The 17,035-nt window shown below is 39.5% G+C and overlaps 3 protein-coding genes across 4 annotated transcripts; 2 read left to right on the forward strand and 1 right to left on the reverse strand.

The window, feature by feature from the left end:
- Window positions 1-484: 484 nt before the first annotated feature.
- rrp15 (ribosomal RNA processing 15 homolog) lies at window positions 485-1,996 on the reverse strand. Its single transcript, XM_055036640.1, has one exon. The coding sequence runs from the start codon at window positions 1,887-1,889 to the stop codon at window positions 1,164-1,166; it is 726 nt and encodes a 241-aa protein (XP_054892615.1). The 5' UTR covers window positions 1,890-1,996; the 3' UTR covers window positions 485-1,163.
- Window positions 1,997-2,340: 344 nt separating this feature from the next.
- mpc1 (mitochondrial pyruvate carrier 1) lies at window positions 2,341-5,625 on the forward strand. 2 transcript variants are annotated; one of them, XM_055037050.1, is made up of 3 exons: window positions 2,341-2,532; window positions 3,469-3,565; window positions 3,875-4,011. In XM_055037050.1, exons 1-3 carry the CDS (start codon window positions 2,458-2,460, stop codon window positions 4,009-4,011), a joined length of 309 nt encoding a protein of 102 aa, XP_054893025.1. In that variant the 5' UTR covers window positions 2,341-2,457. The 2 variants fall into 2 exon arrangements, with proteins under 2 accessions (XP_054893025.1, XP_054893024.1); XM_055037049.1 differs by lacking the exon at window positions 2,341-2,532 and adding an exon at window positions 4,832-5,625 and having other exon boundaries at window positions 3,444-3,565; window positions 3,875-4,007.
- Window positions 5,626-6,060: 435 nt separating this feature from the next.
- On the forward strand, window positions 6,061-12,575 carry kifbp (kinesin family binding protein). Its single transcript, XM_055037101.1, has 13 exons — window positions 6,061-6,585; window positions 6,737-6,835; window positions 7,297-7,376; window positions 8,078-8,136; window positions 8,265-8,389; window positions 8,481-8,574; window positions 9,052-9,164; window positions 9,273-9,422; window positions 10,614-10,688; window positions 11,441-11,603; window positions 11,682-11,856; window positions 11,930-12,115; window positions 12,193-12,575. Exons 1-13 carry the CDS (start codon window positions 6,061-6,063, stop codon window positions 12,329-12,331), a joined length of 1,983 nt encoding a protein of 660 aa, XP_054893076.1. The 3' UTR covers window positions 12,332-12,575.
- Window positions 12,576-17,035: the final 4,460 nt, after the last annotated feature.

Genomic DNA, 17,035 nt, shown 5'->3' on the forward strand with positions numbered 1-17,035 from the left:
AATAAAGTTCTTGAAAAGCAGCCATAGAGCGTTTTTCTAGGAAGTTTTTTGTTTTGTGAAAATGATTTGTTTCACATGACCAAACAAAATGTTACAGTCAAAGATGAGTCATTTTCAGATTAAGCAAACTGAACTGGTCTAGTTTTTATGTAAAAAGTTAATTTCTCAACTTGTTAAATCATGACACAACTGTGTTTTAAGCTTATCAGATGGAAATTTGAGTTTTCTAGCCACAAAGTTGTTTCCAGCTGCCGGCACAGGAGAGAAAGACAAATTTAACTTTAAATATTCAAAAACTCCCAGTAAATGCCATGCTGTTTTTATTGCACTTTTCTCTTTAGTCAAGTATTACTTTTATTCTCTTGTAGATTTTCAGTCATGTTTGAGACCATTACCTTTTAGTCTCCAATCTCACAGCTTCTGGAAAACTCAAATAATGGTGTGTATTGTTTACACATAATGTTGCAAATTAATAAACACCAGCAACAATAAAGAATGTATTTTTATTGCACAACTTATCAAAAATCTTAAAAATTGCAAAACAGAGGCATCTTCTGAAACATTAATACCGTTAGTCTTGATTGCAATTTGAACATTATGGTTAAGTTTTTACATGAGATGGAGCTTTTTGGAAAAAATACAGAAGAATGTTTGGAGGACTAAAGCTGAGGCCTTTAAATATGACTATTTTTTTGTAGTCAGTGCCAAACATGTATCCCATAAAATGAATAAATAAATGGAGGTTGGATCTATCAAAACGTCAACATTGGGAGTCGTGGCTAAAGCAGACTATTAAACACCTGGAATGACCGTCATACTGAACATGAATGAAAAGCCTGGTCCATACACTTTTAAACTCAATTTTATGACTTTTGTTTTAAAAAAATAATAATAAAGGGAAACAGAAAATAGACTCTGAAAATACAAAATTTGCAATTCTTCAATTTTATCAGACATATTTTCAGCTGCATCCATCAAAACAAAAATAGGACGCACACACATTTGGCAGCAGAGCATCTTGAAAATGCTGATTTCAGATTGTTTATATTCTTTCAGGTCATGAACACAGAAGAAACCAAACTTAGCCAGTTAGTTTCTCAGGGCATCAGGAGCTTCAGAACTCAGACCTAAACGGGAAGATTGAGTTCAAATCTGTTCCTTCCTCATTCATAGGGCCCAGCCTCCTCCGTGTCACTGTTTTTGTCCCAGTCTTTCATGCTTGCTTGCATCAAGAAGTCCTCTCTCAGGACACTCCACGTAGGCTTCTGCTCAGACACAGGAGGAGGTTTCTCCATCTTCACAGAAACCTTGGTTCCTTCTTCAGTCCGCCTCAGCACGTCGATGAAGTCTTTCTTTGAGATGGAGGATATAATCTTGGCCTTCTTTCTCTCAGACCCACCGACCTCCTTCAGCGCCTCCCCCGTGTTTTTCTGGTGTTTCCTCACGGCGTTGAAGAGCTGCACCACCCCCCTGGTGGCGGTCCTCTGCAGGGCTTTCTCAAGCTCGCGGTCCCGCACGATGTCCGGTTTTTCTCGAAACATCATTTCCCACTTCCACTTCTTGTCTGCTTCTTTCTTTTTCTCCAGCAGCTCCTTTCTCTCCGTCACCGCTTTCTTGTTAGTCAGGATGCTGCTCTGGTTCGGCGCAGTTTTCTTCCCCAGGATCTTTGCCATGGCATCTGCCCACCCGCCAACGGCCTCCGCGTCGTTATCTTCGTCCTTTTCACTCTCCGCTTCGTCGCCATCATGGCTGTCTGTGTGTTCTCCTTCGCCAGAGTCTTCGTTAATACTTTCTCCCTCTGAATCGCTCTGTTTGTTGTCGTCCTCAAGCTGACAAACTGCATCTTCTTGGGTATTCCGAGACACGTTTCCACCACGCACAGCCATCATGTAGTCAGAGACGTGAACCGGAAGAGAATTTAGGTTTTCCTCTTTTGCGCATGCGCTTGTCGGTGTTTCATCTCACTTGGTTCTCGCGTTGATATGTACTTCCTGCGTTTTTGTTTTTGCTTTTGTTTAACCCAAATTGATTAAATCTTACATCTAAAAATTCATTGCATTTTTATATTACATTTATTTATTCAGGTTGTCTCATTCAATATCTCATTTACAAGATGGACCTGTTTGGATAAACACAGCAACAAAAAAATACATTGAGATGTGATTCAATTAAATAAACTCATTAAAAATTAGCTAAAAACAAATAAAACTTTTTTTAACATTTTTGACAATTTAAGCAAATTCTTCATAAATAAAAAAAAGTGATAAAATACTTTTTTCGTAATTATGGAAAAATGGGTCTACACGACGCGTCTTTTTTTGCGGAGGAACCTATTTCGGCGCAACACCCCCGGATATTATCGGTCGTCCTCTGGTTGCACAGCTCTCCAGTCGCCCTTCAGTCCTGCCAGGGAGAGTCCAGTTCTCCGTGAAAAACAAACACTTTTAACTTTAAACCATGGCGGGGACAATTGCACGCAAAGCCATCGACCACCTGAAGAGTAAGGAGTTCAGGGATTATTTGACGAGGTTCGTATTTAAACACACTTCAATATATACTGCTAGTATGAATGCTAACCAATCTGACTGACCGTTGCAACTCTTTGAGAAGTACCGGTTGGTTGAAATGTACTTAAATTAACCCAATCTACTCATTAACAGCACTAGTGATATTTTTACCTATCATATGCTGGTGTTTGCTCCTGTTTTCTTTGCTGTCATCTGCTAAACTCTCAAGGGCGCTTGCTATCCGCAGCTCCTTACTGTTTATGATAGTTTGTAATTCAAATATATGTCACTATGTTAGTAGTAGAATGTCCATTTTTGTAAAACTAGGTACTGATAAATTAGTAGTATGTTGATCTTTTCTGAGTTGCTTCAGAAATATCTTCCAAAATGGCTGAATTGGAAAATGCTGCTTTGCGTCCTAAAAACAATAATTATGTGGGTCGTGCTTGAAGTTCACACCAACCTCTCTTTGACCTGATTTTACATGAGATCTACCTTGGTTACTATATAAAATAACTAATTGTAAGGACATTCAAGCATACACTTCGTTTTACCCTCCACAAACCTGCTTCATTCCTGACATGCAGAGTAAAGGTCAGGTCAGGTATTGTGATGCAAGAAGCTGCGTTTGGTTGCCTCTGAAACACAAAATGTTCATCTTTGTGTCACTTTTTCAAGATGTCTTGAATAAGGATTTACAATAAACCTTTAAATAAGAAAGCAGGTTTGCATCTGACAGCTCTTGAGACTGAAATGCTAATTGATCTGACAGTGAAGTTTTAACTTTCGTTTTTTTCTTTTTCATGTCGGACTTTCAAATGAAAACAAACATATGACAGCACGGTAAGTCCAGGGTTTCTCTGCCTAGTTGTTGTTTTATATAGTTGTATAGGCTGCAGAATATGCCAGTGCTTGCAGTTTTACTCTCCTGTTTAATATAATATATATGCCACTTTTCCAGCATTTCTGGGGCCCCGTGGCAAACTGGGGTCTTCCCATCGCTGCCATCACAGACATGAAAAAGAGCCCTGAAATTATCAGTGGCAGGATGACCTTTGGTAAGACATACAAACACATGGACTGACATTGTTTTCTTGCATCTGATCCTGTTTTGGATTGGGACTTTCATTGGTTTACTTAGGAAAAAAATCTATTTTTAATGTTAAGTTGAGGTGTAGTTTTTGAAAATGTTTTGTTCTTCATTTGAATACAGATTTACTTAATCTGTTGTTATTTTTGGCCTTTTTCTATTGATTTATTAAGATACTCCAGTGTTATTTCACAGTTATATTTACATGTGAGAATTTGGGAAAGGGAGAAGTTTATAAGTTGAAAGTGCGTTAATTTGTGTGTTTTTCTACTCTCAGCTCTGTGCTGTTACTCTCTGCTCTTCATGAGATTCGCCTACAAGGTTCAGCCTCGTAACTGGCTCCTCTTCGCCTGCCATCTGACCAACGAGTCGGCACAGCTGGTCCAGGGAAGTCGCCTCATCAAATATAAGTGAGATGATGTTCTGTCCTCATTTTTTTTTATTGTCACTAATTTGAAATACAAGGTGAGGGAGCAGTTTAATTTAAATCCAGTGTTGTAAGGCTTGTTTTTAGTGATTCTTATGTTTTAGCTGAAGGCCTGAATGTCATGATGTGACTTTGTTTTCTGCTTTTTCTTTATGGCAGTGATTAAAAATCATGTATCTGTTATTTCAGGTTGTTCTTTAGACGTCAAATCTTTTGACCAAACCAGTCACTTCATTATTTTGGTGCTAATTTTGATTATGACAATAAATATTGTAGCCTACCCAATAATTAATAGACCACTGAAAACCTCCCAGTTATTCCATCAAGTATTGATTCCTGATCTCTTCCTGAGTTAAAACATTAATATTTTTATTTCTAAATGAATATTAACTTGTTTTCTTTGCATTATTTGATGTCTGAAAGCTCTGCGTCTTTTTTGTTATTTTGACCATTTCTAATTTTCTGCAAATAAATACTAAATTTTTGCTTTCAATTTCAGATACGTGTTGTCAGTAGTTCGTAGAATAAAAGAACAATGTTCATTTTATTCAAACATTTACCTATAAAGAGTAAAATTAGAGAAACTGATCATTTTTTCAGTGGTCTGCTAATTTTTTCCACAGCTGTCTAACATTTCCACATATTGAAATTTAGTTTACAACTCTCCAGTTTTAAGTGGAATATGTGACAAAAAAGCAATAATAGTGACCTAAAATTGACAGGGATGTATTCTGTAAATATTATGACGTTTGTAAAGAGAAAAGCTGCATTCTGATGTAACTTAATGTGTTTTCTTGCTAACCTCAGCTTGGAGCAGAACTCATCCTAGTGGTGAAGAGAAATCGGTGCAATAATGCAGAATGCTGCTTCAACAAACTACATTTGGACACCAGAACTTCTTCAGCAGATCAGCGAAGCTGTTGCCAGTTTTGTCTTTTTGACTGGATGGTACCATAATTGATCACAATTCAGCTTTCACTTTAATCCACAATGAAATAAAAAAAAAATTAAGCTTTTCTCCAGTAGTTTGGATCAGCTATTTTTACATCTTACCTGGAATAAAACCTAAATGAACTGCCTTGCACATAGATCTATGGCTGCAGTAACTTATAAAATAGACCCTGCCAGTCATTTTTGCTGAAGAAAAAAAATATTGTTACACTGTATCCTTTTAAAACATGGATATTTAAACAGATAGGAGGTCAGATTGAGCAAAAATGCACAGACAGTAATTCTGGAGTGACTTGTATATCGTCCTCCATATTGTCACCGATGCGTAGAACTTACTGAGGTAAAATGAGAAAAAAAATTCATCTGCCATTATGCTCCAAGTTTGGCATCATTTTACCTCCTATGGCAAAAAGAACAAATTAGAAAATATTGAAATGAACAGATGTAAATATAAAAAACATGAGGCTTTGTTTAAAAGCTAGGGCTGTTCAGATTATCCTGTAAAACTGTTCAAAATAAAATATTGTTAAGTGTTGGCCACACATGTTGTCACGTCACAATTTAACTTTCTTATATGATTCTCCTGATTTCTCAGAGTAATTGTTTGGATTATTTAGACATGTTTTGAATAAAGTGGACTGGAAAAACAATGTTTTCAGATGTTGCCTTCTTTTACTGCACACTATGAAGGTAAATGCAGCTTTTAATACTTTGATGTCTCTGTTTTAGAAGTGGTCAGTTAGTTGTGTTGGACAGTTAGAACATTGGCAAACTTCTCCCAAAAGTGTGTCAGTCAAAACATTGGCGAAAATTTACCACTTCTATGTTTTGAGAAAAAAGAAGAAGAAATTCATTTGTATATTCAAATTTTTGGGAAACTTATTGGGGTTTTTTTATGTAATTTGAATTAGCTTGAAAAACATTTTTCTGTAGGTAAATAAATCTTAAATCTTCTAAGTGTCTAAAACATGTTGATTTGTCTTTAAATTTCATTATATAAATGAGCAGAAATATTTTTGAATTTTGTCAGAAGTTGAACAAAAAAAAAAACTTATTTGGTAGTCATGACTATATTATTCCACTAGATGGCAGTAAAATCCCAAGGACGCATTTTACTGCCATCCTGTAGCCGTATGACGGAGAAGAAAACAAACATGGCTTCCATCAACAGCGTTGAGTGGAGATCCATCTGCGACAAATTCACCAACGCCCAACGTCTCACCGAAACAGAGTCCCGAAATGACCCAGAAAACGAGCCGTTTCGCTCCAAATACAAAGCCAGGGAGCTCCTGAGAGAAATCTACTGTTCTCTGAAGAGCTTCGAGGCCGGGGACGGAGAGGAGGACGCCGGCGGGGAGAACTGCGAGCAACGGCCCCCGGACCAACCGGTGGACGGCCAGACAGAGGATGCCTTCAGCCAGGGGCTCAGCGGCGACTCGCCAGCCGGGATGCGGGCGGCGAAGCTCGGGGCTGTAGAATACTACCTGGGCGTCAACCATGTGGACACGGAGGAGCTGTCAGCCGGGCAGGAGCATCTGATGAACTGCATGAAAATGCTGGAGAAATGTAGGGCGTCCTCGGAGAATGTGTCTCTGTTCATCCACGTCAGGGTAAAAACAACGTTTCCTTTTGTTTTCCCGTAAACGTGGCTCCGTACAGCCCATAATACAGCAGCCTTGCTGCGGTTTCGGTCTTTACAATCAGCCCGGTGTGGAGCTCATCAGCTGATGGGGGTCATGAGTTGGTCCTGTGTGCTTTCAGAACCAGCTGGGGATCTTGTGGGCTGGCCGCGATGAGACCGAGGCAGCGCAGGGCTTCCTGGAGTCAGCGGAGTCCATCTACCAGCGCTACATGAAGGAGGTGAGGCTGCTGCACTCACGGTGGGAAAAGATCACTTTGAAAGACGTTTCAGCTCTGGGTTATTCAATACACAGTGTACCAGTGTTGGAGTACTCGACCCCATTAGGTCTCGGTCGTTTGTTTTCTCTGCAAAACGCACTGATTGAACTTTCCCCCCAGTGTATTACAAGCCTGGCGGGCCACCAGGCTTCACTTGTGCCAGAAGAAGCATTGCTTCAGAGTTTCAGAGCTGCCTGCTCAGCTTCCTTCTTCGTGTTTATCTCCTCAAGTTTTTTCTTCTGCATCCACTCTCCCTTTGTTTGGTCTCCCTCCCAGCGCTCTCTGCACACACTCCTCTGTCTCCCTCTGCTGTTTTTGCCCAGAAGCTTCAACACATCAAATTTGGTCTGACAGACTTTCCAGACTTCCAACATTTGACCTTTTGACCTGTTTGGTTTTTCTGTTTTCTTCATCTCATCCAGGATGGAAGGCCTCCGACCGACATGACAGAGTACTTCACTACGGAGGAGAACCTGCTGACGCATCAGGAAAGAACTAAGAGGTCGTTTCTTTTACCCGTGTGCATCTCCTGCCTTTCAGTACTCTAGAAAAGTATTTTTACAACTTTAGTTGTTTCTGAAGTGTTTCCACATTATAACCACAAACATCTGTATGTTTTGTTGGGAGTTCAAGTGATAAACTAGTGATAGTCCAGCTAGTTCTTGGATTATTGAAGTAATTGCCAACTAATTTGGTCAAACTCAAAAAAGGCTATTTGATAAAAGAAGAACTCAGAGCTGTAACAAAGCCAAAAATGTTCAAAAACTATAAACATTTTGCATTGAAGATTAAAAACGTTCGAATGTTTGTAAATGTTTTCCACCCAAAACTACTCGAGTGCCAGCTTTAGATTAGTTTAGCAGAAAGGTCTGATGGTCTTTTGACATGTTGATGTAAGAAGTATGTTTTTACCAGTAAGTGCTTCCTTTTCTACGAATGATCAGAAACAATCCTGTGTCTCTCTTATGTATGAGGAATTTGTTTATGTTGCATAAATCGTCAAACATAAGTGAAAAAGCTGCACATTAATCGATTGAATAATCAGCTACTAAAATAATTATTTATTGCAGCCACAAAATAAACAGAAGAAAGAAATTGAGCGCTGAGGATGCATATTTTTGAAAATGGATCTAGATTAAAAATTTTTTTTCATAAGTTTTATCTTGTCTGTGTCTCTTATTTATTCTTATCCTCTGTTAGCAGGTTTGAGTTGGCTTACACGCACACCATGTACTACCTTGCTCAAGTTTATAAGAACCTTGGTAAGTTTGAGATTTATACAAATATTGATTAGTGTCTGATTTTATGAGTATTAATCAAATATATGGATAAGTGTATTGAGGTCATGTCGTGTTTGGTGGTAATAATATTTCCTGGTTTTGTGTGTCAGGTGAAAACGAGCGCGCTGCCACCTACTGCCACAGCACCTTGCAGAGACAGCTGCAGTTAAACCAGTTCAGTCCAATGGAGTGGGCTCTGAACGCCGCCACACTGTCCCAGTATTACATCACAAAGGTGAGATATTGATTACTTTGATCAGAAACGTATCAGAGTCTGTTTTAACTTCATTTTAAAGGTTAAAGCTGAAGGTTTTTTGTTCGTTCAGGGTCGATACATGGAGGGCAGGCACTGCCTTGCAGCAGCTACTGTTATTTCAGGTTTGGCTGGAGAGGTTCCCTCTGAAGCTGCCGCACAAGAAAGTAAATATCTCCACTGTCTCAATCAGCAATAAATATATTAATCACATAATAAATTAAAACATTGTCTCTGTCTTTCTGCCAAAAACTTAGAGACTTCACAGTTCATTTTATTTGTTGTTTTGTTGATTTATTTTGGATATTTAAAATGTCTTACAGATCCATTTTTAAACGTTCATTAAAATGTAAAGTTTATTGATTTTTACAGATTGTGTTCCTGCATTATTATGCTGCTATCATTACATTATTTGTAAAACATCTCAAAATAACTCTGGGATAATTTATGGTGCTGCAAAATTTGATCTTGATATGCGAATACCAGGCGTTGTATTATAACCCACATTTAAGTAAGAACATAAGCAGCATGTTTTCTGTTTATTGCTGCAAGTGAATTTAAAAAAAACTCTTTTTTATATTTCCTCAAAGTAAATTGAGCTGCTTAAAAGAACTGAACCATTTTTTTTCTAAACATCTTCACAGGTGAGACAGAGAGAGAGCGCAGGGAGCAGCTCCAGCAGAAGAGAGCAGAGATCGCCAGATGTTGGATCAAGTACTGCCTCAATCTCCTGCAGGATGCCAAGAAGCTGCTGGAGGTACGGCTCAGTCGTACGACTTCACATCTGCAGATGCAAGCCGTAAATGCGTCCAACACGTGTGACTCTCCAAAGAAACAAAAGACGCTCTTGTGATTGTACGTTCAGGACAACATCGGTGAGTTGGATACTGATCGCCAAGACGAGCTGAAAAGAGCAAGAAGACAGGAGGAGGAGGAGGAAGAGAAGGGGAGGAAGAGCGCTCTGCTGTTCGGATCTGAAGACACCTTCGATTCCATCGCGAGTGTGGAGGAAAAGGTCTGAATGTGTCGGATGCTTTTAGTCATGTGTTTGACCTGCTGGCAGTGTCAGATTTCTAAAGTCGTGATCATTTTCTGTTGACAACAACCCCTGATTCTGGTGAAATACTGACTGTTAGCTGCTCACATGTTGCAACTTTTCATTTCACATTCAAAGTTTGTGGTTGTTACAGCCCAGCTAAACGACATTCAAACGTGAAAACGGTTTCAGTTCTGGCTTATAAAACCTTTTGTGAAACTCAGAATGTGTTTCTTTATAGCAGCTTTATGCAAATATTGAGAGATATGAATGTATTGATCTTTCAAAATATATTTGGAAGTGCAGATTTTCTTGAAATAAAGCTAAAACTGTTAGGTTAAATAACTTTCAGGTCAGGTGAAAAAGTCATTTCTTTGAACAGGTCAGGGTTGGTCTATGGGCGAAACGAAACATGTTTCTGTTTTTTGCACAAAATCATTCTCAGATAATGAGATTTCACCTTCTCAGTTTTGTTGAGCTCTTCTCAGAATGAGCTGTTTTCGGGCTGAGTCAGTTTTTTCCAAATCAGCTTCTGCTGGTGGCGCCCCCTGGCTTTACATTCACACTTTATCACATCAAAATGGCTGCAAACAAGTAAATTGTAGACATCTTTAACCCAGAAGCAGAACAAGTAGAGCCTCCTGCACAACCAACCAGAAAGCAGCAAGTGGTTTCTGGGTGTTAAGTAAAGAACAAAACGTTTGTCTTTTCCAGCAGCCATTGTACAGCACATGCGGCGGTAAAAACCAAACATGCTAGAGCTCCTCTTGGGGTGCCAGAGGAGCTCAGAGGGCAACCCCTGCCGATTGAGAGTTAACAACGAGGAGGTTTTTGAAACGGCTCGTTTTCCAGACAACACAAAAGATGAACTTATTGCCAGAAAACGTCTGGATGTTTTTATTTGTTAGGACTTGAACTGTTGCCAGAAGAAGTTGAGGCCTAAATGGAAATACAAAAACATGCAAAAAGTTAATTTTGCATAATAAGTTCCCTTTAAAATGTACAAGAGTTAAAAATTTGTAAGCTGCATAATCAATAACTTGAGTGTAAGGAGGAATAATGATGTGTGAATTAAAATATGATTACCTTCTCTTTAGTGGGCACCATTGTGCACTTAGTAACTGCTTTCTTTATGACATTAAAGTCACTTTATTATGTTCTTGTTTACAGGTGATGTGTTTGTTCCCTTTGGACTTCACGGAGGCCAGAGCCGTGTTTTTGGTGGGACAGAACTATGTAACACAGGTATGATGCATAAACAGAAATGAGAGACAAACTTTACAAATATCTACGTTAGAACATCCTAACATGTTAGTATCTTGATTAGATTGTCGTATAATCAATATGCTAATTCCATACACAGGGAAACAGATATCAGCTAGAGTTACCTCTTTTACTCTTTATGTGTTTATGTTTGAGTAAAATGAACATTGTTCTTTTATTCTATGAACTATTGACAGCATGTCTCTGAAATTCCAGCCACAAATTTAGTTTTTATTTCCAGAAAATGAGAAAAACAAGATGCAGAGCTTTCAGACCTCAAATGGTACAAAGAAAACAAGTCCATGTTGATTTAGAAGCAACAATAATAATGTTTTTAACTCAGGAAGAGTTCAGAAATTAAAATTGGGTGGAATAACCAGGTTCAGTGCAGTGGGCTCTTCATTATTTCGAGAGCTTTTTATATTGTTGGCATGGAGAGTCTGACTGCGTGGCACTAGAGATAATATCCTCCCAAAATCTGCATCCTATTTTCCAGTGATGATTGCACTGCACCAAATTGGGCAACCGTTGCCTGAAACGTCTCTTGATAAACTGTCGAATGTTGTTTCAGTTGTACATTGTGGTCAACCTAAAGGAAAGACTTAGTTTTTTTTTAAAAGCCATGTATTTTGCATGACGTTACCGCAGTGAAGCCATGCATGTGAGCTGATGCAGAACCATGTGAAATGTGTGTCTAATAGATTTTCTGTGTCCGTCCTCACCGTGATTAAAAGGCGAAGGAGTACTTCCAGATGGACGGCTACGTGACGGACCACATAGAGATCCTGCAGGACCACAGCTCCCTGTTCCGGGCCCTGGCCTTCTTCGAGGAGGATTTGGAACGGCGCTGCAAGATGCACAAGCGAAGAGTTGACATGTTGGAGCCGATCTGCAACGGTACTGGTCCTCTCACCTCTTACTCTGCCTCTAAAGTGTTCGGGCTGTTTGACGTCCCATCGGTCTGTTCTTCTGCAGACTTAAACTCCAGATACTACCTGCTGATCCGCAGACAGCTGATGTTTGAGTTGGCTGAGACCTACAATGAAATGATGGACCTGAAGCTGACTCTGGCCAACAGACAAGCTGATAACCATTCCCTAGATGGCCACACTATTAAGAAATTCAACCATCTCTGCTCTGCCTCTGCCAAGTGAGTTTCCAGTTTTGGCGTTTCTCTGGGATTTCAGCTTATTCTTAATGACTTAACCTCCTTTCCTTGGCAGGTACTTCCAGATGTTCCTGGACTCTCTGTGCTCACCAGAAGGGAAACCTCCTGAACATCTGGAGGAGGAGGTGCTCAGACCGGCGCTGGTGGCCCGATTCAGAGTGGCCCGACTTCACAGCAAGCTGATCAGCTCCTCACCTCCAGTCCAGCTGGAAAACCTCAACAGAGCTCTGGAAAACTACAAGTAGGACCACACACATTTTTAAAGTTGATCTGCCGTGTTGGGCGCCGTCTGTTTGAAATGCTGAAACTGCTGTGTAGGTACGTGGTGCAGTACTGCGAGGCGCACCCTGAAGCGCCCGCTGCAGTGGAGACGGAGCTGGAGCTGAGCACGGAGATGGTCGGCCTCCTCCCTCTGAAGATTAACCGCCTCAAATCAAGGATGGCTGCAAATAACTAAGGGCCACGTTTTGCTCTTAACTATTGCTTAAGTGATCTTGTTACCTTAAATGACCCGATCAAAATGTATCCCAACACTGTTGATGAACACTCTGCAGTCAAATAAGCCAAAATGTAGATTCTTGTTCTTCATGTACCAAATTCTGTGTTTGTTTTCCTGTGTTTAGCATGCTGCTTTCGAATGCATCACAGCCTGTAACTGCTGCAAAGTGCTCTCAATATTGTGCAATAAATGTTGCGATTAATTCGTCTTTGATTAAAGGTCAGATATACAGAACATGGCTGACGAGATAGAAACAAAGATTGGGTATGTTTAGAGAATAATTTTATTTTTCAACACTGGAGAAACAGAAAACAGACTTGTTAGCCTCTTCAAATTAGCATAGCATCTGTGTTAAACTCAACATTTTTGGGTTTATTCGTAAAATGTTAATATCTCCTTAAACTTACTTCTCAGATTCCTCAAATTGTTCTATATTTTTAGCATACATTTATTTAGTTTGAATTATACAGTATATTTTGTAGTATAGAGTAAAGTTTGATCTCTATAATGTCTGTATTTTCTAGTTGAAAAGCAAATAATTCCAAAAAATTTCATGTGACTCGAAGCTTTTCTAGCATTCTTCGGAGTTCACTCTTCAGAGTTCACAGAACAAGGATTACTCCCTTCATTTCAATATTCTTCATTTTTGCAGCTGTGTGCAATGGCCACTGCCTCACCTTCCAGAGCTTGTTGAGAAACAAAACCTCTTTGAACTTTGAGATATTTGTCCTGTTTGAATCACCGCAGACACCCAAACGTCCACTTTCCTTACAGACACACTGACATTTTTTCACAGGATTTCCAGACTTCACCCTCTTTCATATTAACGAGCAATGAAATGTTATTATCTTCTGCCCTGGTATTTAAGGTCTTGTATCCTTACTGGCTCATATCAAAGCTCATTTGCATCAAATTTTCTCTTGTGAAAAATTGTTTTCAGGGGATTCAATAGTAGCAAACACCCAAATGATTTAACATTTTAAAAACAAGAACAGCTGATAGGGATTAAATTACTTTAGATGCATTAAAACATCATGTAAAGTAGGGATGAACTATTTGGCTGAAAAACGTATCGGATTTTATTGATTAAATTTTTTTTGTTTTGTTTTAGACACATACTGCCAAACTGGTGTCGTGACCTTTTGTGTTTTGCTGCACAGTTTTGAACTCATTTTCTCTGGTCGCGTCACGCTGTTGTTCATTTTGAAGCAGTCATAAGTGATGGTGGCGAAACTTGAAACTGCTGCTGCTTCTCAACAGGCTGTTGTTAAGCAACCAAAGAGGGAGTGAGTTAGCCGATGCCGCTCACCTAGCTTAGCTTAACTAGCTTAGATGAATTTTTCCTCTGCCTACATCTCCCAGAATGCTGTGCGGTCGTGGCTCAGCACTGAATCCATTGACAATCCATTGGTATTAATCCATTGACATTGGTCAATGGTTTAATACCAATAGCTGTTGGTATTGTTAGCTAACAATAGCTAAAAATAAATCGCTATTGTTAGCCCTAAACTAAAGTGAAGTTTACGGATTTTGAATAAAAAATAAATGTCAGTTTAAAACTGACATTTTGAATGAGTTTTAGGTTTATTCTTCTAAGTCAACAATCTGTTTAATGCTCAGAGGGTAAAAAAACAACATAATTTAAACTTCAATTATTTATTTTAAACATAATGCAGCTGCTTATTTATGGTCTATAAATTCATGTTTATGTGATGGAACCATTTCCAGTAAGGCAGTGTTGGCTGTCACCTTTGTCTGTTTTCTATAAATTAGAACAATCGCAACCTACTTTACAAAGTGCACATTGCATCAGACTGCGTGCCTAAAACTGCATCGCCGTCAAATTCAAAGATGACTTAATCATACGTTGCAGTTCCACGCTGAAGAAGAGCATTTGCGAAAGAGGTCAGACGTGTGGGCTGACATCCTGACCAATTTCCAGCAAGCCATGAACCCATGCATACTCAGCCATTTGCTGCTGCTTCCTCTGTGCTGGCAATGGAGGTTTGTGGTGAAGCACTAGTAGTGGAAGACAGTGTGGCTTTCACGCCATGGCAGTCTGGTGATTCTATGGTGTACTCAGCTGATGTTTTACATTCCCAAGTTAAACCATCCGTCTTGGTGAGGCCACAAATCCGCCCAGCAGCCGCTGTGGTGGAAGTTGACAAGCTAAAGTAATGAGTCCACCGGTGAATTGTCTCAGAGACCAGAAGTAATTTGTTTCTTAAAGTTAAGAGCAAATCACAAAGTCGACAGTCACAGCAAGAGTGAAGGTTTGTGGGAGTGCTTGTTTCAAAACAGTTCTTTTGTAAAAATGGAAAAATATTGACACATAGACATGTCAGCAATAGTTAGAAATCTTACATATATATATTTAAGTACCGTAACTAAATTCATATTTCCCAGCTTTAATAGAACCTGAACTAGTGCAGACACTGCACATTTCTGAAATATATTAATATAATATATAATTTACTTCATATATAAAGTAAAGCATGAAGCAACAATCATGTTTATGATAGTTGTTTGCATTGGAAATATACATTTAAAATTATATACATAGAAAATACTCACAAATGGAAATCCATTAAGACAGGCGCTAAGCAAGTTAACAACAAGGCAACATCATGCAATCCACCACGAAAACCACATCTTAAAAACCCTCAGGCCTTACCGTTTTACAAGCCGTGCTCAACTGGTTCGGTTTGTGTGCAAACGCTGCCAGAATGAAAGCCTTAGGAGCCAGCAGTTCTCAAGACTGCAAAGTTGAATCTGTAGGAATAGTTTGTCTTTATGCAGATGAAACCAAAGTTGAGACGTTTGGTGAGAACACGGCATTTCATCACAGACACCCCAAACCGAAAATCGAGCACATTTGACTTATTTTGCTGGTTTAGGACTTGGGCAGAGACAACAATAAGATCTGCCACAAGCCAAAGTATGTCAGACAAATGTGAGACCATCTGTCCAACAGATGAACTGAAGTGAACTAGAACTGTTGTGAAAATTCCTCTACGATGATGTGCGACTGATGAAGTCATGTAGAGCAGGATGACTTAGTGTTACTGCTGGTAAACATGCTGGATGAAACCTCTTCTCCGTGTTATTATGTATGCTAATGGGTGGATCCCGTGTTGCTCTGTCTGAGCGAGAGAAAATAACCCCGTGTGATATAAACTCTGGTTCCTCAGACAATAGACTTGAACCCACATACTGTGACGGGATGGGAGGAAAAACCACGCGGTGGGAAGATTGCTATTCTCTGCGATACTGACTGCTACAGGGAAACATAGCAGCTATCAAACTAACCCTTGGATGAGCCAGAAACATATTACCAAACCGCTGATAGGACCAGGTATTGATCAACTTGGCAAAAGAGCAGCGTCAAAAGGATACATGCTATGTTTACCGTCTGAGTTGAACATTTACGCCTATAAGAGTCTTTCCATTGAAGCATGTGTTTGTGTGTGAGTGCGGTTGTGCAAAGACGTGATGTGACAGGGCCAGTGTGTCATTTCCTGAAGGAAAATGATAGCAACCAATGCTACCACTTCCTTCAGCACCGTAGTGATGTGTCAGCTGAAAGATCTCTTTCTCTCTCATACGAGGTCGTCTTTGCTTTTAGAAACGAGCACCAAGACAAAGAGAGTGGGAGGGAAAAAAAACACTTTTGGTAGTTTCAACAGGAATTCAACAAATTAACATAAAAATAGGCCTCCATAATTACACTTCTCATAGGAGAAGGAAGGTAATTTATCACACAAAAAAAGAGGCCAAGAGGCTCATGGAAACTATGGAGGAGCTGCAGAGGTCTGCAGCTCAGGTGGGAGGCTGTAGTAAACTTGATATTGGGGCAGAGGTTCACCTCCATGCAGAACAACAACACCAGACAAACAGACTTTAATTTTTCTAAGTGTGCACTGCTGGTAGAGAACAACCTAAAATAATCACCACTTCATCTAAAGGTGAAGTATTTACTAAGCCAGGCTAAATAAACCTGCACACCAAAATACATTAAAAAAAACTACAAGTAAGCAAAATTAACTAATTAAACCAGTGAGAATCAGGGTCAGTCAGTATTAATATCACGGTTGGTGCTGCGCCTCTGGTTACTGGGATCACATGCACAAAACCTCATATTTATAAAACTTTATATATGTCAGCTGCCAAACCACACTGAATGTTTCCTGTTTTTGATCAATAAGCTTCACTAATGTGCATAATTTAGCTGTTGATGAGCAAAAAAGGGTCCAGAAGTTTCTCTAATGGCATGATTTGGGTTTTCTTCCACAAACGTTTTTGTCGTTTTGGCCCATTAATCCATACAGAACTGATTGAGTTGATTACCTTCAGCCCCTCCCTCAATTGATCAATAGGTTAAAGTCCATTCAGAATATTCACTTTGTTGGTTTTACTAATCTGATGATTTTCATACCACCGACTCTGTAGATGAGTCAGCTGTGCCCGAGCTTTCACTTCCTGCCTAATGTCATGTGGTCACATCAAGAACATCATGCTCTTTTCTCATGACATCACCCGTTTCCTCAGCATGATGCTGCCACTCCTTTACTTCACAGATGCGACAGTATTCAAGTAGTTGTTGTTTTTTTCTCCACATGTAATAAAGGTCATTGAGCCCAAACGCTTCCTTTTTTCGTTTAA

This window comes from Poeciliopsis prolifica, unplaced genomic scaffold (genome assembly GCF_027474105.1).
Source record: "Poeciliopsis prolifica strain line A6 unplaced genomic scaffold, Auburn_PproV2 SCAFFOLD011, whole genome shotgun sequence".
NCBI classification, from domain to species: domain Eukaryota; kingdom Metazoa; phylum Chordata; class Actinopteri; order Cyprinodontiformes; family Poeciliidae; genus Poeciliopsis; species Poeciliopsis prolifica.

Excerpts from the sequence above, each read along its gene's own strand:
- rrp15 (XM_055036640.1), bottom strand. The coding sequence starts at position 1,889 with ATGATGGCTGTGCGTGGTGGAAACGTGTCTCGGAATACCCAAGAAGAT.
- mpc1 (XM_055037050.1), top strand. The coding sequence starts at position 2,458 with ATGGCGGGGACAATTGCACGCAAAGCCATCGACCACCTGAAGAGTAAG. Across the intron at positions 2,533-3,468 it reads GGGATTATTTGACGAGGTTC|CATTTCTGGGGCCCCGTGGC; the intron begins GTATTTAAACAC and ends CCACTTTTCCAG. Across the intron at positions 3,566-3,874 it reads CAGTGGCAGGATGACCTTTG|CTCTGTGCTGTTACTCTCTG; the intron begins GTAAGACATACA and ends TTCTACTCTCAG.
- kifbp (XM_055037101.1), top strand. The coding sequence starts at position 6,061 with ATGGCAGTAAAATCCCAAGGACGCATTTTACTGCCATCCTGTAGCCGT. Across the intron at positions 10,689-11,440 it reads GACAGAACTATGTAACACAG|GCGAAGGAGTACTTCCAGAT; the intron begins GTATGATGCATA and ends CGTGATTAAAAG. Across the intron at positions 11,857-11,929 it reads CTCTGCTCTGCCTCTGCCAA|GTACTTCCAGATGTTCCTGG; the intron begins GTGAGTTTCCAG and ends TTTCCTTGGCAG.